Genomic DNA, 25,633 nt, shown 5'->3' with positions numbered 1-25,633 from the left:
AAGAATTGGCAAGTTTCAGTTTTCAGTACCACGCCATCACAGCACATAGCCAGTTTCATTTTGTTACTAATATTTTTTTTTATGCCTCTGCCACGAAGTGGTGGCGGAGGCATTATGTTTTCGGGTTGTCCGTCCGTCCGTACGTACGTCCGTCCGCTTCGTTTACGCGATAACTTGAGTAATATTTACTGGAATTTACCAAACTTGGTCCAAGTATGAAGTATGATGGGGCAACGATTTGATAAGATTTTGGGTGAAATCGGCTAAAGGTCAAAGGTCAAAGGTCAAGGTCAAATCATGAAATTGTATCCGTTTACGCGAGAACTCAAGACTGTATGGAGCAAATTTCACCAAACTTTGTTGGAGGATGATGTATGATGGGACAATTACTTGATTAGTTTTTCAGTGAAATCGGACAGAGGTCAAAGGTCAAAGATCAAGGTCAAATCCTAAAATTTATCAGTTTATGTGATAACTCAAAACTGGATGAAGCAGCTTTCACCAAACTTGGTCCAAGGATGATGTATGATGGGACAATTAGTTTAGTAGATTCTAGTGACATTGACAAGAGGTCAAAGGTCAAAAGGTCAAGGTCAAATGCTAAAAATGTTGCTATTTCCCCCATATCTATGCAATGCCCGCAGTTATTTTCTTGAAACTTAGTGTAGACATGTACTACTGCATAAGGATTCTCCAGAGAGAGTTTCATGTCATAAGGTCAAAGGTCAAAAGGTCAAAGGTTAGGTGAAAATGTTGCAATATCACTTTTCTCGCAAATGGTTCAATGTATCTTCATGGAACATGGTACATATGCATGTACTGACTGGCAGGGATTATCTAGGGAATTTTAGGGTCATGGGTCAATAGTCAGGGGTTCAAAGGTCAAGGTCAACTCCTCAAAATGGTACTACTGTATTTCCCTCATACATGTATACTAGTATATGCAATGATTGCATTATTAGTTTTAAAAGTGTTTAATATATGTACATGTATTACTTGATGGAGATTCTCTTGGAAATTTCCAGCCAGAAGGTCGAAGGTTAAGGGTCAAATGTCAGGTTTAAATGAAAAAAAAAAATATTTTGTACTGTAATTACACTCTTTCTTCATACCTTGAAAATTATACTCAATGCATAAACTTATAATAAGGTCGGTCAGAAGTCAAGTAAAAATTTTCAATTCCCCAAATATGTGTACCTGCACTCTTTAATAGACAATTATAGCAAACCCAGTTCGTGGAAAGTGAACATTCAAGATATTTCTGACAAACCTGTTATTTCGATATTTTGCCAGTTATGTGAAACTGTCATTACACATTGTCAAGACATTGTACTATACACCTATTGGGAGAATCATGCATTATGGCGAGGCATCAGTCGCCGTAGCGACATTTCTAGTTCTCAATACCACTTTGTTTTAGAAATGACTTGTCACTTTGCCAGTGTCAGCCAGAGATTAGGAGAGAGAGAGAGAGAGAGAGAGAAGGACAAAGTATATTGAAAGTAGAAATGTATTTCATTACATCCTTTTCATTGGGGAATATCCCATTCGATTGACAAATTTTGTAAGTGGACTTGCATGTAAAGTGAAATCAAATCAACAGACACAAATGTTGCCCCCCCCCCCCCCATTTTACAAATGCAATGTTTACTGTCTCCAAATTGAGAATTCACTGAACTGTCCGTCTTGAAGAGGTATTTTCAATAAAAATATCTAATCATTTGCAAAATTAGATCCCATGTCCCAAACTGCTGAAATGATACACCAGGGCCCTGTTTTATCAAAAGATAAAATCGACTTTAAATTTCCTTACCACACAGGCTGCCATAAACTTACGGTTGAAATCAACTACAATGTATATAATCAATTTTAACTCTTCATAAAACAGGGCCTGGGTACTTGCAAAATGTTTATCATATCCACAGTACATAAGACATTTGATGGCCTTAAAGGTCAGGTTCCTCTATACACACCCACCCCCCCCCCCCCCCCCCCCACCACCACATCCTGTGGGTCTTGTGACTCACATTGCATTCATAGCAGACTTCCCTCCTTGGCAGATGTCCTTGTCCCCCATGGAAGGGGCATCATTGTGTTACCAAGGCAACCACTAAGATGTGGGGAGCCCCAACTGGCAACAATAATCTGTCCAGCTGAAAGTGTTAGGAGCACATAAATATCAATAAAGTCTGAAGTTTGCTCCCTTTTTCTGTTCTTTTTCCTCTTTGTGTTATGTGTTGTACTCAAGTATTTTCTGATGCTTCCTGCATCATCTTTTCTTACATTGCTGCTCTTTCAACTGGTGACTGAACAAATGGCTGCTGGAACAGTGAATTAAGATGAATTGAGCAGCTCTTGGTCTTATTTTTATGGGGCCAGACAATGAGCAAAATATGCAGCACAGTGTATTTTCACATCGCAGCATTGACTGCATCATTTTTAAGTAGAACATCACACAGCATTGCAGTGATTGTAGTTTTATCTGTGCCTCTGTCCCAAAGGATCTTGGAGGCATTGCCTTGATATCACCTGGGGGGCATTTCATGAAGGAACTTGTCAGATAAAATGTCCGACAAGTCAATTATATCCGACAAGTTCAGAGAAATCAGCCAATCAGACTACAGGATTTCTCAAAACTTGTCGGATATACGCAGATATTTTATCCGACAAGTTCCTTCATGAAATGCCCCCCAGGTTGTCATGTCCACCTGCCTGTCTGTCTGTCTCATCTAGATCTTATTGGACTTGTTTTTGCGAGTATGAACATGGAATGGTGATGGCAGTGGGGATCACATTAGTGTTTTGCCGTAACTGAAGCCACCATCTTCATAAAGGTTAAAGGGGAATTCCTCTCCATCAGGGTCCCATTTCATGAAACTTGTTATCAGCAAGAACTGCAACATTTCTATGACAAATTTATTCTCAGCCAATCAGATGCAAGGATTTCAGTAGCTTATATCAACAATCGTAACTTGTTATTGATAACAAATTTTGTGACATGGGGACCAGATAAAAGTTAGTTTGAAAAGAAAGAGTAAAATATGATAAGCACAGCAGTGAAAATCTGGTTACAATCAGATTTAAGAAATTTTCAGAATTCAAAGATTTGCTAATTTTTGCAAAACAATTCTCAAACAGTTGATATGCATATGTCAGTGAGTGAGGTGTTGATGTCATCCCTCAAAAATTTTCAAGTATGGCTTCGCCAGTGTATAATATGAAGTTAATCTTGGTTGAATAACTGTGAAATAGTGAGCAGTCAGATATTTCAGGATTTGAGACCTATTAATGTAATTGCATTTAACCCCCCCCCCCCCCAAAAAAAAAAGAGGAAATTTATAAGTTTTCTGCACAAACTGCATGGCAAGTTTTGAGGGGATGACATCATCAATTCACTACTTGCATGATATTGTCAACTGGTCAAGAACTGTTTTGTAAACATTTGCAAAACTTAACTATTTCAAAACTTTATTTTTTTCCTGATTTTGATCTAAGTCTGTTTTGTTCTCCTTAGAAAATTGTACTCTTTCTTTTGAGACTAACTTTTTACTGGCATGGATTTCTTCTTTAAATCAAAACACCTCTCTTTCTCTTTGTTCTCGAAGGAACAGGAAAGCGGTGCAGCAGCATAGATAGCACTGTGATGGTAATAAAATAATATACCATGTGTTCTACAGGAAGTCAGTGTTATATGTGTATGAGAGATAATCAATATTGTATGAGAAAATAATCAGCTACATCAACACCTATCATATGTCTACTCCTTGAATCCCGCCTCCACCCACCAAGATCATATGTCCCCATGCCCTGCCAAGCACAGCTCTTTGACCTCATGCCATTGATCTGTATTGTGGAGCAGTGCAGCTGTGTCATCACACTGAATATTACTTGAACCAGTTATGAGAGTGTTGAAAGGGGTCAGACCAGTCTACCTGCCCCCCCCCCCCATACAGTGTGGGCTCTCGCTTGTTCACACCATGAAGCCTGCACTCTATGTACACGTTAGCTCCATGTTCACGCCACAGTCCACATGCAGTGAAATGAAAGTGTAAGTGTTGAATTTGTGTGAAATATCCGATCAAAATATCCCTCAAGGAAAACATGAAAAACTTAAGGGTAATTTTTTTTTCTTTATTTTTTTTTTCTTCTTTTTGTGAGAGGATGACTTGTAGTTATTGTTAAAGGTACTGTTTACCATTGCGAGCAGTGATTTAAAAGATGTTCAAGTTATCACATTTGATGCATATGTGTAGGTCAGTTGATTCACAAAACATCGTACCATATAAAAATTTTGCAAGAAAGCCTTAAATATAAGGAGATATCACTATTTTTTCTCAATAAACCATAATGGCAGATGGTTTATTCTTTTAAAAAATATATATTATAACTGTAGTCCACATTTTGTATATTTAACAATACTTCACATTGATTGAAATCTGTACATTGGTTGTTTCTATCCCAATTTAACTACGTTTTTGTTTCATCTGCAAGTGGTAAATAATGCCTTTATTTCAGGACATGCTGTATGTGAGTGTTCTGCTTCTTTTTTCTTTTTTTCCTTTTTTTTTTGTAGCTGGAAATCATACAAACAAATGAGAGCCACTAGTGTTGGACAATGTAGGAAGTTTTTGTTGCAAAATTGGATGTGGTGTAAAACCACAATGCCTGTGCCAAGTGCCATATTGCAGATACAGACTTAATAAGGAAGCTATTCACAGACACCAATTACTTCTCATATAACTTTTTTTTTTTTTTTAAATCCATGTACCAGCAAGCATAGCCACCAAAGGCAAGGCTAAAAATATCTTTCAAGGTCTTGAACGGAAAAGTCATGCAGATGTGTAGTGGGAGTTTTTGGTTTCGGTTTTCGAGAGGAAACTATTCACCTCATTATCATACAATTTACAAACCTTTGACCAGAGTGAACTTCCAGGCACAGAGTAGCTCCCAATATCTAAAAATTTTACATTTTTAATCAGTCTTGGATTTTTTTTTTTGAGCCCTAATTTGTGTCAAGTCTTGCAGTTTTACCAAATTTTGTCTCAATCAACCAAATGATTGGAGCATGCAATGGAGCAACAAAAATATTGCTTGCTTTTAATTCTTTCACTGTGTCTCAATGCCTTTACTTTTCTTTCTTCTTTTTTTTTATTTCCTTCTTCTTCTTCTTCGTATGGCACAATAAGCCAGTTCGGAGTTACAGCTCATGGCACATTGGTATGAATGACCTTTCTTTTTCTCAGTTGGTTAGGGGCACTTCATTCGTTTTCAGAGCAACATAATGCATAAGTTTTACGTAACAATTTATGGGATTCGTCAATCATGTTCACACAAAGAATGAACTTGCGTAGTGACCAGATGACCAGAATGATCCGTCAATTAACACCTGTGAAAGCATCCATTTAATCATTTGGCATTAAATCTGAATGTATTAACACTCTCTTTCTATTGATATTGCCAAATACCACTTTTGCTGTCAGGTGGATGTGCTGGCAAGCAACATTTATGAAGATTACGTGAATAATCATTACATCACAGATGCTTATCCCAGTAAATTTAAAAACCCACATGCCTGTTGGTACAAATGACCTTTTTTTCTGCTCATGCGTAAAGTGGAACTGCGAACTGGCTTATAGGCCTGGTTCAATGGTTAATATCACTTGCTGACTATTGCCTGTTTCTTGCCTCTATTAGGAAAAAAAAAATACCCCGTACATCTCATAGTCAGCTTACAATAACATATGAGAGACCACTTCTTAAAATTTTATGAATATGACAAGTGATACTGACTTACAGCATTTTAATGTATTCAAGACTTCAGTTATAGCCTTTTCAGCTATCAAAGACTCACTCATGTTCCAACATTCCTACAATGTTTTGCTAGTTTGAGCCACCACTCTGATGCAAAGTTCCATTTTTTTCCCCTCAAACATGTACTTAGTAGTCTGTACAGATAAAGAAAGATTATCTTACACTGTGAGTTGCTCCGATTACTGTAGCTTCTCCAAGACTTTTTGTTTTTATAAGGCGAGTCTGAATGTCAGAATTTATGTAAAGGTAATATGCATTGCATTTATCATCCTTCTGCATGCTTGCAACTGTTCGATAATCTTAGATGAATGAAAAGCATCAAAGAAAACCAATGACTTGATATTTCTCACAAAACATACATTATGCTGGGATTAGTGGTGCATGTTGCCATGGAGATATCCTGAATATAGTGCTTGATCGATTCTCACGGACAGTTTCGGAATTTTCCTATGATATCATCATATTACCCTGAGCCAAGTGTGATGATTCAGTTAATGCCATTTACCAATCAGCAATTCTCTAATGCTATGGTTAAGATAACAGTTGTACATTGTTCGCACTCCCATATCTTTATCTTGAAATAGATCGAAATAAAAGTGGTATTGTTTTGGGTTTTTTTTTTTCAGTCTTTACATGTTTATGGGGTGACTGCTTCGTGAATCTTCATTTCCTAATTTCATTGTGTTTCTCGAACGAAAGGCATTGCATCATATGAAGTCTTTATTAGTGCAGGTCTGTCCTGTGTGGGCAGAAAAGTTGCTGGTACAATGTAATACTATATGATGCATGCATGATAATGAAGCACACACCCGTGATGTATAAATCATGGGTTCATTTGGCACATGCGTTGACACGTCTACATCCATCTATCAAGTTCTGTGAGCCCACACATTATAGCTGTTGCAGATGTAGCAAAGCTCACATGAACCTGTTTATTGTAAAATGGCTGCACTTTTGTCAGTGAGATGGGGTTGTGATTGTAGTCTAGCAGTTTTGTTGTGAATTTCCTTTAAAGTTTGTAATGTACAAAATGGGTTTACAGAGTTATAAATCTAGCTTTAGAGCTCACTTTAAAAAAAAAAATGCAGCAATTTGTTCCATTGTATATGAGGTTTGACATATATTATTCTATTACAACTTCAAATTGCTCAACTACGATATGCCAAAATTCACTGGCTATATCAATTCGTATATAGGCAGGTTTGTGCAATGAATACAAATGGTATAAATACACTTTGCAGAGCAATAAGATTATAATGTGCCACGCTAGCCATATCACTTAGTTTTAGAAATGTCAATGTAATGACTGAATTTTATCTTAATTCTGTTTGCTCTGTAGACATAGACAGAAGAATTAAAAAAGAAATGGAGGTTTGTGCAGTATTTTTCATTTGATATTGACTTCAGTGAATAAAGCGATATCCTGCTTACAGAGTAGTATAGGTTTCATCAAAATTGAAAACAAGATAAGAAAGTTTTTGAAATTTAGAGTGGGATGAGGTGATGATGTCATAACCACACAAGTCTCCAAACCATCTGTACAGAAATCTGAATGATCATAAGTCACTAAATTTCATTTTGAGCATGAACATGAATTGAAGGAGGACAAGTTGAATCCTTCACGCTATAAAGATCACTACATTTTTTTTTTCCATTCAAATTATTGTTTGTTTCCAACTCTTGATACTGTTAACCTCAACTTTAGGCATATACTGTTGCCAATTGTCACCGAGAAACATTGATGTTTTGATAGTATCAGTAAAGGGAGAACATTTATAACATATATTTTTCTTCCTGTGCATGTACACTTATAACAGTTCAGACATGGAAGCAACTCAGGAGAGTATATAAGAGCTACCAAGTCTCACGCATTCTGCCTGAGGCTCAAGCTTTTATAGGGTCCGTCTCACGATTTCACGCATGGCACCCATTTTTCTCACGCATTGGGAGCATAGCTTAAAGGATTAAAGTGAGAGCTGCAATTGAAGGCATATTTCCCTTTTGTCTTTCAAAATAAGTGAAAAATAGTCACTTAAGTATGCACCAGCTTGCATCATTAAGAGCTAAAAAATTGAAAAAGCTCCCTGCCGTGGGAGGGTGGACCCCCTCCCCTCGCTCCCTCGCTCACGCACATGCGCGTGCGCCGAGATGCCAAGTGATGAAAATCTCACTCATACAATTTTTTTTTAACTTGGCATCTATGGTATATTACCGTCAATGAGACAGTACTGGTGATATCATTGTCATGTGCACAGAGGGCATTCATTCATGGAAACAGGGAAAGGAAAAAAACCTTGAATGCAAACTGATAGGAGTCATGTGACTATAGCTTCCATGATATGCCTGAGAACGTCACCTTGCACTGTCTGTGGCATCCCAATCTTGTCTGCTGCAGCTATATACAGTAGGACCTCGATTATCCAGCCATCGATTATCCGGATTCTCTGTTATCCAGATGCTGACTTGCTGGCAGTCATTGTGATATACACTGAATTCATGTATTTTCAGTGACAAATCTCACTCAAAACAATAACAATAACAACAACAAAAAAAAGCATTCAACCATTATCATGTGAATACATGACAGGACATTTCCCAGTCATCACAGCGGACTGTAGCAGTTCCTGATGACGCAATACTGGTGTCACGCATGTCACTGGCACTGAGTGCACAGCAATGATTACAGTGCAATGCAGCGGCAGTATTAGAAGAGTCACAATATCAATGTCATTGTTGGTCAATATTAGTCAAAATAAATGAACTATAAATGAAGGGATATTTTACTTATATTCCATTTTATTTCCTTATCAATTTATGAAGTATGAAACATGACAATGCCATTCAGATTCTCATAATGTTGGTAAATTGGGAAATAACATGTGGATATATACCCCAGCATGATATGCCAGAAAGTGCTGTATTTGAGTAAATCTCTCTTATCCAGCCAAATCGATTATCCGGACGCCCGTCGGTCATGACGTGGCCGGATAATCGAGGGTCTACTGTACAACAAACCATCATGCTCTGGCACAGTGCCAAGAGTTCCCAGTATGTCTGTATAACATCTCTCTCTCTCTTGATATACTTTAGTATAAAGATATATCATGTTACACTATATCCCATAACATCTGGAAGTCAATTTTATCTGTAACTGTATACCACTCATGTGACCTCAATGTAGCTTTTTTCATATCGTTGTATACCATGTTTGTTTTGTCTCACGCTGTGTGTTATCAATCCTAAACCCCCACAATGACCCTTAAAGTCACAAAAAGTGCATACTTCTGTTTTGATGTTGTATTTTCTAATACTTTTTATCATTCATTGCTAAAATGAATAATTTCTCTGAGTTTAAACCCTATCTTAATCATATCCCATTGCTTTATTTTGGTTGTAGAATCACTAAACTTTTAAAGGCTTCTAAATCATCATCTCTGTTAATGATCTCTAGATTGGCAACACTTTTAAAGAAGATGGTAAACATTACCTTTAAACTGCAATTTCAACCTTGGTAATTTCTTGTTACATCTGACAGCTCCATGAATGATATTAAAGCGAGAGAGAGAAAGTGAAAGCAGGATGTAATTCAACAAAGTACAGTCATTAAAAATGATAAATGCTACAACACACATATTATTTCAACAAAGAGCAACTGCAATCTGATTTCCAGAAAACAACAATGAGTAACTTTATCCAATTTTCCCACAGTTAAGTGTTGGAGAAAAATCACTAAAAACATTGGACTCCCAAAATTGAGTCCCCAGTCCTAAGAAATTTGTTTGTGCTGGTTATTTTTTTATGGTTTGTGGATTTGTTTGTGTGTTTGCTTGCTTGCTTTTGTCTGACAACATAACAGTGATGATAATCAGTGTCCATACAAGCTCAAATTTATTTGCAGGAAAACATGAATAATGATGTTGAGAAACTTTTCCCAGTACCATCTTGTGGCTCCTGTAGTGTAAGCAAGTACTGTCAAACCTGCCTATAGTGGCCACCTGTCATATGAATACAGAACAATCCACCCCCCCCCCCGAAAAGCCACATGAAAGACCCTGTCTATAGCTGATATCTTAACAGCCTTCCTTTTTGACTCCCTTGGGTGGCCGCTACAGACAGGTTTCACTTTCAGGCTACTGGTACTTGCTCGGCAGTTACTACGACTTACAAGGCATTAGTAAAATACAAAAACAAAACTGAGCACCTCGCTTAGAAGAGCATGTAATTCCAAGAGGAATTTAAAGTTTATTTGATAAAAACTGTTTTTTTAAATGGCTGAGATATCCAAAAGAGAGCGATCTTAAAAAAAAGGTGGGACCTACCTTTTATTACGATCACTTTGTTTTACCTTGTTTTAGGATGTCTCAGTCATTCCAAAACCGATTTTCATCAAATAAACTTTGAATTCCTCTTAGAATGGTATGCTCTGTACTATTTCATAAGTGGTTTCGTGGTATCTCACAAAAAGTTGAAAGCCCAATCCTCATTTCCACCAATACTATACCATCCCTTTAATTGTGTGTGTACGTAGGTTAGTGTTTGGCATATTTATTAGTAGATACTATAATTAAAAAAAGAAAAATGCATTTGACAGAGGATTAATAGTACTCTAAATGAGGCTGGTAGATGTAATTTCTTCAGAGCTTTATGTATCACCAAATTGAATGTTCCTATGACCTCTAGTTTTATTACCAGCAATACTGGGGGGGGGGGGGAATGATTATCATATCTATCTGATAAAAAAAAAATAGTAATTTTTGAAGCATGTATACATCTAGTTAAGAGCTCTCATAATCTAAGGTGAATAAATAAAAGCTCAAGAAGTACTAGTATACCAGTCGTGGCACCTCCCATTGACAAAACAGTCACAAAGCAAAGGGAGAAATTGTTCAGTTTGCACACACTCTACTCTGGATCTGCGGTTGATTTATATTCCACCGCCGCCACAACAGATGCATGCGACGACGGGGAAATGTTTACGTGTCGGGAAAGGCATGTGACGTCATCATACCTCACGTGAACCGCTCGCTGGAGAGAAACACAGTATCTCTTACTAATAGTATCCCATTCAACACACACTGGTACTCACAATGCATTGTGAGGGTGTGTTGCATGCAAGCTGCCAGACTGTATAAGGAGCGCCTGATGAATATTAATAATGAGGGAAAGTTTGTTGAACCACGGGGACTGTCGGTGTCGTTCTATTTTCTGAGAGTCAGGCGGCGGATAAACCTCGCTGCGGAAGCGCGAGCCCCATGCATAATTGGCATTGTAGTCTCATATTCCTAGACATGTATGAAGGACGTCGCATTTCATAAATTTACGACCGAGAATACAGTTAATACATGGGGCCTACATCTCATTTTATTCCCAGCATGTTTTCCGCACTTGCATCTCACACCACTTTGATATATCAACCATACTTTCGATGTCGGCATCTAGTTACACGTATTTGCCAATTTATGCAGGCCTTGTAGCGTTGTTGAAGAATGTGATAATGAGCCCCATTAACATGCATCTCTATTGGTAATTAAATATTTTTAGTGCATTATAAGAATCTATTCAATGTTATTGCACGACCTTGCCTGATGTTCACATGATCGCCCCATCATCAGCTACTAGTAGGCCTGCATTTGATATTCGTACATGCAAAAAATAAGTTGTGTAAATAAAAAGTGTTTCTCGAAAGATGCAGATGGTGGACTGTAGGCCCTACTGCAGATTAGACATTTCAGTTCCTACTAGTAACGTTGACCTTTAATTATTGGTAGGATTTATCTTCTACAACAATTTGGCATCATGCGAGAAAGCAAGTTAAAAAGTAAGAAAATCCAAGGTTTTTATATTTTTATCTTCGGCAAAAGAATGTCGGTCTACCATAGCTCGGTTTAGATTTGTCAAAATGAGGACCGACCGACAAGGCATTTACAAAATAATTGCTTTGTCGTCTGTTACATGATGAACTGTTGGGGTTAATAAGGTATCAAGGCGCGCCTGGGTTGTTTTTTACACTCGGTCACGCGACAGTCACACATTGTGTACGAGGGGGGTACCGGCATAAACGCTGTGAATTTAAAGAGCAGGAAATTTTCTTCTGTTTCAAGTGGAAACCATATGATGATCCACCACTTGGTGGCCTTTACTTTATCGAAAGAAGGAGAAGTGTTCCCGGTCGTGAATGAACGTCGCTTCGGCAGTTCGGCATACCCAGTAACCTTCAATCGCATCCTACAGTACGTCGTATCTATAAAAGATGACATTTTCATGAGAAGTCACACAATTACGATGTCTTGCAGATTGTTTTTTTTTTTTTCATATTCAACAGTTTACATAATTATAAACAGTACTTGAAAATATATTTAAAAAACAGCTGGATAGTGGGATTGTACGTGGACTTCAAAGTGAATTTACGCTGTTTCTTATGCATGCATATTTTTCTTTTCTCTCTCCCAGACCTCTGTCTTTGAAATAAGTGCGACATTTTTGTTTTTACAGAAAGACACAAATGTATCAGGGCTGCCAACTCTCACGCATTGAGCGTGAGACGCACGCAATTCAACCAATTTTGACTGTCTCACTCTGATAAACGAAATCTCACGCTAAGCCCCCAAAATGGAATGTACATGACTACAAAAATAAATATATCTCTAAATTCTCTGAAATTCCGAATATCGATATGCCCAAGCCCAAAATTTCGAGATTTTTCCGCGCGAGTGTAAAGCTTAACCAATAATAATCGTTTTCGGTTCGCGCGCAAAGACGAGCTATTGGATTACGATTGGTTTCTACCTATACCACGTGAGCGCGTAGCTTGTACTTTTGGCAAATTACAGTACATGTATGGCTATGACGTGTGCTTTACATCGCTTTACATAGTTACGCTGACTGTGTACATAGTACGTACGTACGTATGGCCGCACAGCAGGCCGCCGGGCGCTAGCCAGGAGGTCGCTCCCTCGCAGTGTCTCACGCCAAACTCTCACTCAAGGTTGGCAGCCCTGATGTATAAGCTTCTGGTTAGCTCTGATAAGCTGACAAAAAAAGAAAAGAAGGAAAGCTAAAGCGTCCCTTTGTTGATCTGTAAGGTATGATGCCGCCATATGCCAATTAAAGTGACCGCTAAATGCTATCACATGTAGGCCTACATTTGTACTTCATTTAGGTCCTGGTAATACTGTAATGCCTCCGGCACCCTTCGGGCGGAGGCATGAAAAATGAGAAGAGCTAAATCAAACATTAAAAGTTGATTTATAATAATAAGGACATTGAGAGGTAGACAAGAATAAGAAATGGTAAGAACATTGAAAAGAAAACAAAAAATGCGAAAGATTCGTGATTGCAAGGTCACACATGCAGTCGAAGCCGTGATAAGAATATATCCCATGGAACACAAATCGTCTTTTTATAAGATTTTTTTTTTTTTAACCAACTGAAAAAGGAAAAGGCTTCTCTCTCAGTGGAATGTTACAGGATTGGAATAATCTGACTCCGTATGGCTTTGCGAGGATCTAGAATACAACGAATGAACGAGTTTTTTTATATTAATTAATGAATTAAAACAATTCCACTTTCCTATCCTCCTATAAGGCTATAGATCGCAAACTGAATCCGGCTATAAATAGCAGCTCTAAGTGTATTTTTTGGTCAGTGATAACAATGAGTTCCCGCGAAGCAGACAAAAATAAATATGCTACATTGTTTTTCACAGCAAGCCATGTATTGTACATTATCATTCTTCGACGGATCGATCGCCAGACGTTGTATGGTTATGATGTATGCAAGAGAGTTGAGTAAGGGGTCGGCAAACTTTCTTCGCGTATTATAACGTTACGCACGCGTGAATGACGCACGGCCTTGTTAGTCTGCGATGTACATACGCGTACAAAATTTTCATCGCCGCACTACATGAATGCTGCCCCAAACCAATTTTTGTTAGTTCAATAATTACTTTTACTGGTATGAATCACTTAATTGACAAGAAAGGCACATTCTGTTGTTATTCACATAGATAGTGTGCGGAGAGATTGTCATGTTTAAAACGTGGAAAATATGCTTGGTCTTAGATGTAGACTAATATCCCTAAAAGTTTGTTCACCCAACTTGAGGTGGCATGCTATGGTATCCTCGAAACGTCCACACGGAAGAGTCAAACCATTTATGTTATCATTGCCTTGTCTGTGATAAACACCTAGCAACATACGATGCTATCAAATTTTGAAAATATTTGAAGTCCCGATTTAGTTTTAATTACATTTGTCTTTCATTAAAAAATTGGATGTTAGACCAAGCAGGGAGGTGAGACGCATTTCCTTGGACCAAGGACGCACATTGTACTAAGGAAGGTCCTACGTGGGCAAGGGAAATGAAAGTAAGGAATCTCACTTTGGAGATTGAGATAAGCCGGGGGGGGGGGGGGGGGTAGGTATCTACGAATTTGTGAGATTATCGTTTTGATATTGTTATTTACAATTATTGATATCTAAGTTACATCAACTTCTTTCAATCGTCTTATGCGATGTTGTTAGGTGTGTTATCTCTCAAAATCTTTGATCAAGGTAGGAACACTTTTTTTTTTTTAATCTTTCACTGATTTCTCCTATACTGCATCATCATTATCATGGCTCTAAACGTAAATTTTACCCGTTTTCTGTTTGGAGGTGTTCAACATGTTGACGAGTATTCATAAATCCAGTAGGCCTACCAACCGCTCAACTAAACTCTCAAGGCAATCACAGAAATGTACATGTATTGATTAAATGTACCAAGGAAGTACTAGACGAGCCTAGTACCTCCTTGATTGCACTCTCCGCGGCCGATTGTTGTTTATTTCACAACCACGGGAATGGGTCTTTGAGCTAGAATAAGAGCGAAAGTTTGTCGACCCTATGCCTTCCTATGTCGAGCCCACACAGGAATAGCCAATCAGGCAACTGCAGTCGCCGCTTGATTTACATATCCTTGAATAGAGCGCATGTGATGTGTAGTATTGACAACACAATCGCTTTCAACCCGGCCCAGCCAGCACGCTGCGTAGCAGCAGTAGCGGCACATCGACGTTTTTTTGTTCAGGGCGAGTGTCTGGCTCGCTCGGCGGCAAGATTGTGGAGCGAAGTACAAGTGAGCGCGAAGCAGCTATCGGCTAGTTTAGTGGAGATAAGTGCGAAGGAACTTCTGGCCTCATGAAAACCAGTTAATTTTCACCGCACGCCGTACAAAAAAAGGTAACCCTTGAAGATTTATCGAATGTCAGCATTCTGAAACTTTTGCCACAGCGTGACTCGTAATATAAACGCTGTGATTGCTTGGACCCAAGTGAACTTAAACTCTGACTAGATCTAGATCTATTCTAGATTTTAGAAATCTAGAAACACAGAATCACCTGGCACTGAGCAACGCGTCTCCCTCGCTCGCCCGCTCGGATCGGTCACGGTTGGTGCATGGTGGTGTGACTGAGTGCGGAGAAGTTGTGGACTTGTGGATCATCGTCGTCATTGGTCCAGTGCTATTTTCCCCCGCCTGTCTCTCCAGGTCGGACATTATGCGCTCCTTGTGTTCTGGAGTGTGTTTTGAGAAGAATTTTATAGCGGGTCATCATTCCTGCCTAAAATTTGGTGGTGTTTGATAGAGCAGCAACGCCAACTTGCTGACACCGGACAACTAACATTCAAGTAACATGTCTGCAATCAGTGCAAAATTTTAGCCCAGATTCGTCAAGAGATTTTCTTTTTGCGTTGCTCCAACATCACCGGCATCACCTGCATTGCAAATCTCGACATGATGATGGTTTGTTTTATCAAACTTCAAAGTGAAGATGTTTGATATTCACTGGCTATATTGTATAACTTCATGAGAACATCTTTCTAATCATTATTTGCATTTCGCCAGAGCACGAGTGAGCCAATTCAAACATCATGCCCGTCCACATGACGTGTCTCCTCTCTTACTGCGTGTGCTGCGAATACTCTCCATGAAAATCTTTGGCTCATCCTCTCTGTCTTTGCGACATGTTTCAGCTTTTTCTTCATGATCCTCCTCGCTGTGATCGAGCTGAATGTTTTCAGTGACAGCCTTCGTACCCAAAGCATCAGTCTCGAAAGAGGACATGAAGGCTTCTCGAGAACTTTACCAACTTTTGACGTTTCTCCAAACAGGTCAGCAAAGTTTCGCCATGCCTCGCTCTCAGAGACAGGGAATGAGGCAGAGAAACTTGTTGGAACGGAGTGGAGTGTGCAAAATTATGTGGACGTCTTTTCGTCAAGTCCAAACTGTGCGGTGCAGCCATATCTACTCATCATAGTGACGTCTGCTCCCGAAAACAAAAAGCGCAGACAAGCATAAGAAACACATGGGCGAGATACCGAGATCGCAACACACTGAATGAAACACACTTCAAAACGGTGTTTCATCATCGGAAGGACTTTTCCGACACTAAGAACTCTTCTCGAATCTGAAAGTGAAAAGCACAAAGACATCTTGTTTGGCGATTATGTAGACAGTTATCGCAACCTCACGCTGAAAGTGCAGCATGGAATGATGTGGGCAGCCGAATCTTGCCAGTCGCGATATTTATTGAAAACAGATGTGACTGTTTTGTCAACACCAGGGTATTGGTAGAATTCCTTCAAAAGTACAATCGCCAAACTACGAACTTGTACGCTGGGCCCAAATTGAAGAGCAGAGATGTGTTGCGAGATCCACACAGCAAGTGGTAGTGTCGCCATTAGACTACCAAAAGGATCTGTATCCGCCTTATGCCAGCGGAACAGGGTACCTGCTCTCGTATGATGTAGTACAGAGAGTCGTCAGCAGATCACCATTCCATCGGCCCTTCCCGTTGAGGATGCCTACATGGGGGTCCTAGCCGAAGATCTTGACGTGCCTCTGCTGGACACAACACGTTTCGCCCTCTTCAGTACCAAGTGGACTATGTGCAACTACCTCTACTTTCTTTGTTGTTCATGATCTGGACCCTGAGCAGCAGGTACCTCTGCCTGAGGTACGCAATGAGAGTGCTAAGAAATGTCGGAGTAATGAGGAGCTGCAGAAGTGGGTATGAAGTGAGGCCTGCCCACAGTGCCAGCTGGGCAAGTGGTTCCCATTTCACTCTCACTGGTCTGCAGTGTGTCAGTATTGCCTACTGGATCCATCTACGGTAGATCATTTGCATTGATCATCCATCAGCATGGATGTTTATCCCTTTTAAGCTCAAACAGAACTGTGCACCAATTTCCTCCTAGAAAGTGGATAATTTGGCTTTTTTTTTTTTTTTTTGAGGAGAGAAAATGAGAGAATAGTTCATAATTGCACTTGGCACTTCTGAAGGATAATGCATCAAATCCTGATCATACTCAGAAGACATTTGTGCATCATCTCAAATTGTCTTCCAGAAGCCATGCTGATAGAATGAATGCACAGTTTGAAGACATATTCATGACATCAGTAATAATAATGAGAGGCCAATATTCACTGTTTTTGTGCTGTTGTTGTTTGTTAAGTACCATGTAAGAATTATGTGCAATTCTATGATGGAGATCACAGGGTACCTGCAGTGTGATTATTTTAAGGGAGGGATAGTAAAACATGCCACTATGAATACAACACACCTGTGTGAAGTATAAGAACTAATGAGATTGACATTCTGCCTTTTGCAGAAAGCCATTTTGAATGATTTGAAAACAAGAGTGGAAAGAATATTAGAATTTCACAAAGGATGAAGGTTGTTTTTTTTAACATCTTTTGGCCAGACTTTTTTTACTACACTCCCTGTAGATGAAACACTGTCTGCAAACATACATTTACACCTGCTACATGAGTGTGAACATGAATCAAATTAAAATGAAATAAAACTTAACCATTTTGTTGTACCATTAATCCTGCATTTGACAATTTAAGTTGTGATGAAAATTTTCTGAATGTACTGTGGTTGAGGAAAAAGAAAACAAGGAATAACTCTTAAATTTCAGGTTCAGAAAAAAAGTTACAGTCATTCATGAGCATTTGTTGGCCCAGAATGGATTAGATTTAGTAGCTTTTACTGTCACAATAGTGTGGTCAACTAGATAGTTTCAGTTGCTCTTGCAAACTGCTGTTATAGTGTGAATGTCATGCCTTAAATGCAACAGATGAAAGAAGCAAGGAGTTTCTCCATTTGTGCGGCATATGAATTGCCTGAAACTTGCCCATGGCTTGTGCTAGATTATATTACAAATATATTTTCTTTTATTTGAAATATTACGAGGCCGTTAGTAGCATTACTGAGGAACGGAAATGACAGTACTGTAAATGCCCTGCTCGCCTAGGCGAATGAATGTGCCTGTTAGCGTGTACTGTAAGTATGCAGGAATGCGTATACATGTATCTTTGTTCTCTTGCCAAGGATATAGTGGTACAGTCTTATAGTGGATGACATAATGCAGTTTCCTATACTTATTCTCTTTGCTTTGAGTGTGAGGTGATAATTTTGACCTCGCAAGAAGCCTCCTGCCTCTTGGAACCTTCATTGTTGCAGTACATTTTCAAACATTTGCAAGTAGAGTGTTTATGCTCTTGTTGCTTGCAGTACACGTTGTACATCACATACCGTAAATTAGAGATGTAATTAAATCTGCAAGTACAACTCGGGGGGGGGGGGGGGGGAACTTGACAATAATGACATCATGTTCTCGATGTAGCTTACAATAACTTTTCCACTGCTTTATTTTGCAAGGCCAGTTGATTTGAGTTCTCTGTACTGTCCCCTGTCAATGAGATCAAATTGAATTCTGAACCGGCCATGCAAAAACTAAGCTGTTAGATCCTTTTTACCCAAATCATTTGCTCTCAAATCCTGCGAAACGAGAGAATGAATCATATTAACGAATGCCTCTGACAAATGCAATTGACGTCATCGTACTTGTAGCCTGCTCTGTTCTATAGAAAGTCACATGGTGCGTACAAAGAAACAAACAACGCCCCCCCCCCCCCCCCCCCCCCCCCCCCCCCCCGACATTCCCAACCACCAGACCAAAATGTTGCTGTCGGTCAAGGGAAAACTTGAATTGAAGGGGAGAAAATGCCCTCTGTAAATGTATCTGTTACTTGTATAAAATTCATTATCAGGCCAATCAAGCAGATTTTTCCAACCTCTGCTTCTAGTATACATTTACCTTCCCAAGCCAACACAATGCAGAGCTCTTCGGTGATATCGCTACATATATCTGCTTACATTTTTACATCTAATAAAATTGAAAGTGTACAACTTTATATTGTAAGCACTGATACTTTTTGATGTGACACAAAATGGCATCCCATTCATACAGCCATCAAATTCAATCACATAATGTTACTGCTGCTATACCATCAGAATTATAAGATCCCACTGTAAAAGGTGTGTCATACAGTGTATGATGACTATATCAGCAATGTCATTTCACTTTGTATACAGTATGTATCCTTTAAAAAAAAGTACTGGTTTTCTTGAACTTGCAAGAGGTTTTATTACCTACCGGTACAGTATAAGTTTAAAATCAATGGTCAGAGTATGTATGGAGACTAAATGTGGTAGTCAGTATGTTAAAACTAACCAGTGGTGGAATGCCAGGTTGTCTTGAAAGAGCCGAATGTCCCCTGCTAAGGACCGGCTGTATAGCCAGATACAACTGTACTGTGACAGCACTGCAACTGGACTTTGCAAGGGTGTGTATCTACAATCTTGTTTTAGAAAACACATTTCAAAGATTGTTTGAAATACTAACTGAAATTGTAAAAATCAGCCTGTACATGGTCATACATTGTACAAAATACAGGGTTGATGCATTTTGGATGCATGTTCATTATCTTCCAGGTTGTTTTCTGTTTGCTTGTTTGTTTCAGTGGGAGAGTTCACCCATTGATTTCAGTAAAATCATAGGTGTGGTTTGTTTTGAAAGTACACATGTACACATCACATGTACAATGTTTTGTACCAAGGATAATTGCAGAACTCAAAAACTCAGTCCTGTGTGTACAATGTACTAGTAGTTTCTTATCTATCTGAACTAGATTTTCTATTGTGCCTCAGATTACACTAGCTTGTATAATGACTATAGGAAGTGCAGATAATCTGAGCAGTGGCCCTGCTCAGTTGTATAATACTGGGATAACCCCTATTGCTTGCCCTCATCTCCCACACAAGCATTGCAAAAGGGTATTCACCGTGAAGAGCAAACAGGCTTTGGCTGGATCATGGACCTACCAAAGGTCAATGGGCTGGATAGACTTTTACACCGCACCAAGCTATCCAGTCTTCTGTACCATCACCAACAAGCATTTTTTTTTTTCAAAGGAGTTTATGCTTGGGTGGCCATCTTAAACCTCTGAAAGAACAGCCTTTGAACATCACCAGGTCTCTGGCGTTATCTCTTTTAGTCAATTCCTGTCTCAAGCTAGCCCCCCCCCCCCCCCCTCTCTCTCTCTCTCTCTATAAAGAATAATGCTTAAAAAATGCAAACTTTGAATCATCACAAGTTATGTCTGGAGGGGTGCCACTGTTGTTTCAGCTATTGCCCTATGGCAGACTTCATTATCTGGCCATGCCAGTGTTGAGGTCAAAGGGTTAGTTTGTAAGTCCTCATGTTGTTTCTCCCCCTCAGAGCAGGGTGCATTAGCTCCCCTCAGCCTCTGCCTGGCCCCACTGCTACCTGCTGAGCTAGCAAGGAACAGTCTCCCTTTAATATGCACCCTTTAATATGCACACCAGTGCATTGTGAAATGAACCTGATGTTTTTATGTTTCTACACCAGATTGAACAGTAGCTGTGCTACTGTATTAAATGTTCACTGGTCCAGTTGTATTACTCTTGCATGATACAGATGTACATGTACATGTACATGCACTAGTTCTTGTTTGTAGAATCCTTTGCAACAAAGAAACATTTGCCTTTAGGGAAATTTGTCTGTGCCACGTTGATATAGCGTGACACTCTAGTCTGAAAATTCAGACCTACAATGTATGCTTTTACTCTACCAGGTACTGTGGAATTAATGATTTGCTAGCTGCTGCAATCATAGCAATGCCTTCATGAAATTACAAAGTTTTGTTTTTCATGTGATTTTGTCAAGCTTCTAAGGGCTTTACACCTGTACTTGACTCTCTAGATTATGCAATTAAAAGGAAAATCATCAGTATTTTCGATTTACTTCCCCTGCATTACTACCTGGGACTTGAAACGAGACATGGTATGCCTCTCAGTTTATATACCTATAGATATTCTTTCAGTTCATTAAATTTCAGGCACACATACACGTAGGCCTACCGTGATACATTGGTTCTTTCCAAATGGAAAGAAAGGTCAAAAGTTAGAAGTATCCTTCCTGCTCCCATTTGTACCCCTCCCCCCCCCCCCCCCAACTTCCTGTGAAGATAACAGTGCTTGGGTCTACAAGTGGTTTACCATGGACCATACACAATGTAGGTCCATGGGTCTAGTCTACCCATGGAGCTACAAACGTTGTAGCTCCATGGTCTACCCAAGGAGGTACTAGGCGAGCCTAGTACCTCCTTGGTCTACCCATGTCTACTACAGACTTAGTATTTATCTTGAAATCTTGGCTAGGGTCTCCTCCTCAGGCTAATTGCTTCCTTCCATCATCCTCATCAAAATCCTTGGCCTAGCCTCCAAGGTGATTTAATTGTTGACTTTGGGCAAGGAGGAGAGATTGGAGTGACTCCTGACCACAAAGTAGGTCACCCAGTGGGCAGTTGGGGTCAGTTTTCATGTCAAGATCAGGGAGAGAACATTGACCTACCCCGTGGTATTTGTTTTTGGACCATGCAATAGTGAGCAGTAGCACTCTATGCCACTAGACAATCATTCCACAAGTCCTTCCCCCTTCCAAGTAAGCTACCACTGTAGGCAGATGTGTTTTTATTTCCAAAATGTTTCCATTTGTAGCACACAAGCCTGAATTGAATCGTTATGTTCCCATTAATTTGTTGTCAGTGAGCTACATATGTGTACATGTACAGTATGTAGTGCTGGGCCCTGTCTTGCCAAAAGATCTGATTTATCTGTGCTGTGCATAAACACCTGTGACATCCAGAGAGGTTATCACATGTTGTCATGGTAACTGTGGTTGTAAGAGGGGGAGTTGGGGAGGGGTAGGATTGAAAATATGAGATGGTGATTAAGTGCTGACTGCATTATGATATATTACTTATGCCTCATGTATACGTCCCAAGGTACCTGGTACCATATCATGCACGCCAACACACAACCCACACACTGCTCAATAGTTATGCACACACTATGTGCTTTCATTGTACATTTTCTTGAGTAAACTACACCATTCCCCCAGTTTGAGGGCAATGGGTCATGAAACAATAGCTTCTGTCTAGCCAGCAGATCTCTGCTTCTGCATAACAATACATCAGAACTCCAACTGCAGTACATGGGCTTCAGACTCGACAGCTTCAGACAAGTTTTTTACAGCCCCCATTCTTGCATGGCAGTTGCACTTAGTGTGAAAATGCACAATTGGTTCTACTGATACAGTGCACTCCCGTTATAACGAACACGGTTACAACGAAGTAAAATTTAGGGCCACAACATTGTCAACTCTATGTATTTTTATTGTTTATTCATTCGGTTATAACAAAATTTCGATATAACGAAAGAAAAAATTGCCGGTCCCGAGGACTTCGTTATAATGGGAGTCCACTGTGGTACCACTCGCTTCAGTACTGCGTTGTTGTACATGCATAGATCTTTACATCATAATAGGTTGCTTACACAAGTATCAAATTCTTATGGAAATGATCTACAGTGTACATTCAAATATTGGCTGTGGACATGAATTAAACAAAGGAGATTTTGTCATGCTTTTGCTTCTGCTCAGTAAGCAAGCCAACCTGATAATCCTCTCTGTCCTTCTCCATGATTAAAACTTTATCTCTTCTTAAAGATGCCATGGAGATGAGCTGATCAAGAAGCTTTAGTTTTGTCTTAAATGCAGCTCATCTATTGTGATTCAAGAAATTGTGCCAGTGTAATAACACAACATTCCTGCCTACCCTGTGTATTGATGGGTTTGTTTGTTTTTTTTTCATTTGTTTCCTTCTTTTCTTTTCTCCTTTCTCATCTATTCCCAAGATGTTTGTTCTGGATCATTAAGGTTAAGGAAGAGCTGTCTGCTGTGTTGGAAGCTTATCAGGGCTGACACTATTCAGTGGTGGCCCATTTGGGTCACTTCAATTTTAAATTTTAAATTTTGGTGGGCTAAAAGAGATATGCAGTAGCCTGAAATAAAAGCAAATGTAACAATCCATTTGAATATAAGTTGCCCTATTGGGTGACCAAAGATACATAAGTATAACCTTCTTGGAAATTTGGTGGTGCTACATTGATTTTCAGTGGCACCTGGCCACTGGGCCACTGCTAGTGTTTAGCTCTGCTTATGAGTATGACTTTCATTTGCATCACTTGCTTTTGCCCAATTCTTTTTTCAAGGTTCCACATTTAATTCATTTACATGGTACCCAGACTTACCTCTCTTCTTGTCTAAGTGGACAAGATCTTTGCTCATGTGAAGCCATGTCCTATCCAATGTTCATAATAGTGTTAGTTCCGGAAGGTAAAATTATGCTACATTACTCTGCATGTACAATGTATTTGATTGCAGTGTGTAGGGGTTCATTCTGTACCACTTACTGTTTTCAGCTCTACTGCACATCAGGGTATTGTATTCACTATCAAGGTGGTGATTGATGCTTTGGTTTCAGGGTTTATCATGTGCCTCCTGCATTGTTGAGTCATTTTATTTATTTTTTTTAATTTTTTTTTTTGGGGGGGGGGAGGGGGTGGGGTGTGCCCAGGGACAGGAAAAGTTTGTAAACTGTGATGGGCAAGCACACAAATTTTCAATGTCAATCAGTCAGAGAGAGACTGGCAAGGATAGAGTCTGTTTCTGTTGAGTGCAGACAGATAGAAGTGAAAAGTGTTCAAACATTTTCGGTTTCCATTTTTTGTTGAAGGGACAATGCAGCAGCGACATTTCAAGCAGCCAAGAGTATGCATCTGAAGGTTGAGTGTACTTAATTAATGCATGTCTGCCAAGTCAATAATGTCATTGTCAATAATCAAGCTTTGTGTCGGGTACAACTCTACTCTATTCACTGTTAAATACCTCCTGTCTAGTCATTATTTAAACAAGGATGCTATTTTTCTGTCTTTTTTTTTTTTTGGGGGGGGGGGGGGGAGGGGGAGGTAAATTTAGATCATTAGCAAGTGCTTATTGCTTCTTCCAGTACCAGTTGGTGTTCTAGTCATCACTTTGGTTGCTAGTAAGTGTATAATGGCTTTTTGTAAAAGTTTGAAATGTGAGGAGAAATGGAGGATTAATTAAGCTCTAAATGTGGAATGTCCAGACTGGAAATTGGAGTGGAAATCATTTTTGCAAACCTTCTTTGTAAGGGTGAATATCTCTCCAGTAACTGGTTTACTCAGTGCCTTCCTGTGCAAATTGCATTTATTGTCCTACTTAATCCCTTGGTCAAATACACTTCAGCACAAAGCTCAAATAACAAGGTACATAATAGCACGGTCCATGTAGCTGTGAAGCTGAAACATTACATTCCAGTTCCTCACTGTAAACCGTGAATGTAAACCATGAATGCAAACTGGGGGGAGATTCCCTATTTTTACCTCATATACATGTATGTTTTCTTCTTGTGAAAAAAGAAGCTTTTTTCTCTCTAGTGGTTAACCAGCCTACAGTCATAATACTATGTGATGAAATGAAGTCACACAAATACTTGAGTTGTGTAAGGAGAACCAACATTGTCAGTGGTAATCTCTGCGAATCTATCCTCTTGCGTCAAACACAATCTGAGCTGTACTAGTATTGCAGTTTCCTATCATAATGCTGATATACGGTAAACATGTACTTTCTGTAAAGTTGGTGCCAGCTTATAAGATTGCCATTTTGTTTGCAGTTAGTTACGTGTAAATGTTCCTTGCATAGTAATCTGCACTAAAGCCCTGTTCTCACTGGCACGAACACTGAAATGTTGATAACGGTAAAACAGCAATATAACATCATAAAAGTGAAAATGTTGCTTCTTACAGGAGAATGAAAGAAAATATGTATTTCGTGTGAACTTCAGTACACTCATTCACTTCGAATTGATAACTCTTTCAAAATGTGGCACATCTTATGGCACAGCATAATTACCAAGTACAAATTGTATGTGAGAATTTACTGAATGAAAAAAGTTATGTACATATGTTCAGTTAAAGTACATCTTGTTCTTATGTGATGTGGAAAATGATTATTGTAAATTTGTTTTGTACATACAGAGATATATTGCTATATAGAGATGAGTAACGCCTATGTTAGAGCATAAAACATTTTGTTGAGTGATACTGTTCCAAGTGTTGCCCTAGCATGGAGAACAGGATTGTGCTACGAGGGCTTCCTTTCGGAGTCTTAAAGTTATCACATCTCTGCTGGTTATATTTTTGGTCTAGTTCATTTGAAAAACGAAACAAAACATAATATATTGGATAAACATGCCAGAGTATTGTTTTTGCTCAAAAGCTGAAGTAATAAACAAACGCCTTGAGTGATAGATATGTCAGATGAAGACACAGAAATAAATGTGTACCTGCAAAACAAATGTAAGTCGTCATGCAAATTCCTTCATGGTGTCTTCAGAGTTGAGTTCCGAGTGTAAGTGGTAATGGAGGGAATGTATGAGGATCAGACGCATGGTAGTGAGTGACTGTGTATGGATTGGCATTGTAACTGTGGTGATGTTAAATAACAAATGCAATGTACTGTGATGTATATGAAAAAATGGTGATGATTGT

General features: G+C 39.2%; 1 protein-coding gene and 1 pseudogene across 1 annotated transcript in view; both read left to right on the top strand.

Moving 5' to 3' along the window:
* Window positions 1-23,998, top strand: part of LOC140236781 (UDP-N-acetylglucosamine transporter-like) — a 50,317-nt gene extending 26,319 nt beyond the window's left edge. Inside the window, exon 7 of the mRNA XM_072316715.1 lies at window positions 23,797-23,998. Coding sequence (XP_072172816.1) covers window positions 23,797-23,860 — 64 coding nt within the window. The 3' untranslated portion in view covers window positions 23,861-23,998. The remainder of the gene's footprint in view (window positions 1-23,796) is intronic.
* Window positions 15,720-17,012, top strand: LOC140237245 (beta-1,3-galactosyltransferase 5-like; annotated as a pseudogene).
* Window positions 23,999-25,633: the final 1,635 nt, after the last annotated feature.

This window comes from Diadema setosum, chromosome 13, assembly GCF_964275005.1.
Source record: "Diadema setosum chromosome 13, eeDiaSeto1, whole genome shotgun sequence".
Taxonomy (NCBI): Eukaryota; Metazoa; Echinodermata; class Echinoidea; order Diadematoida; family Diadematidae; genus Diadema; species Diadema setosum.
This window is presented reverse-complemented; position numbering and strand designations above follow the sequence as displayed.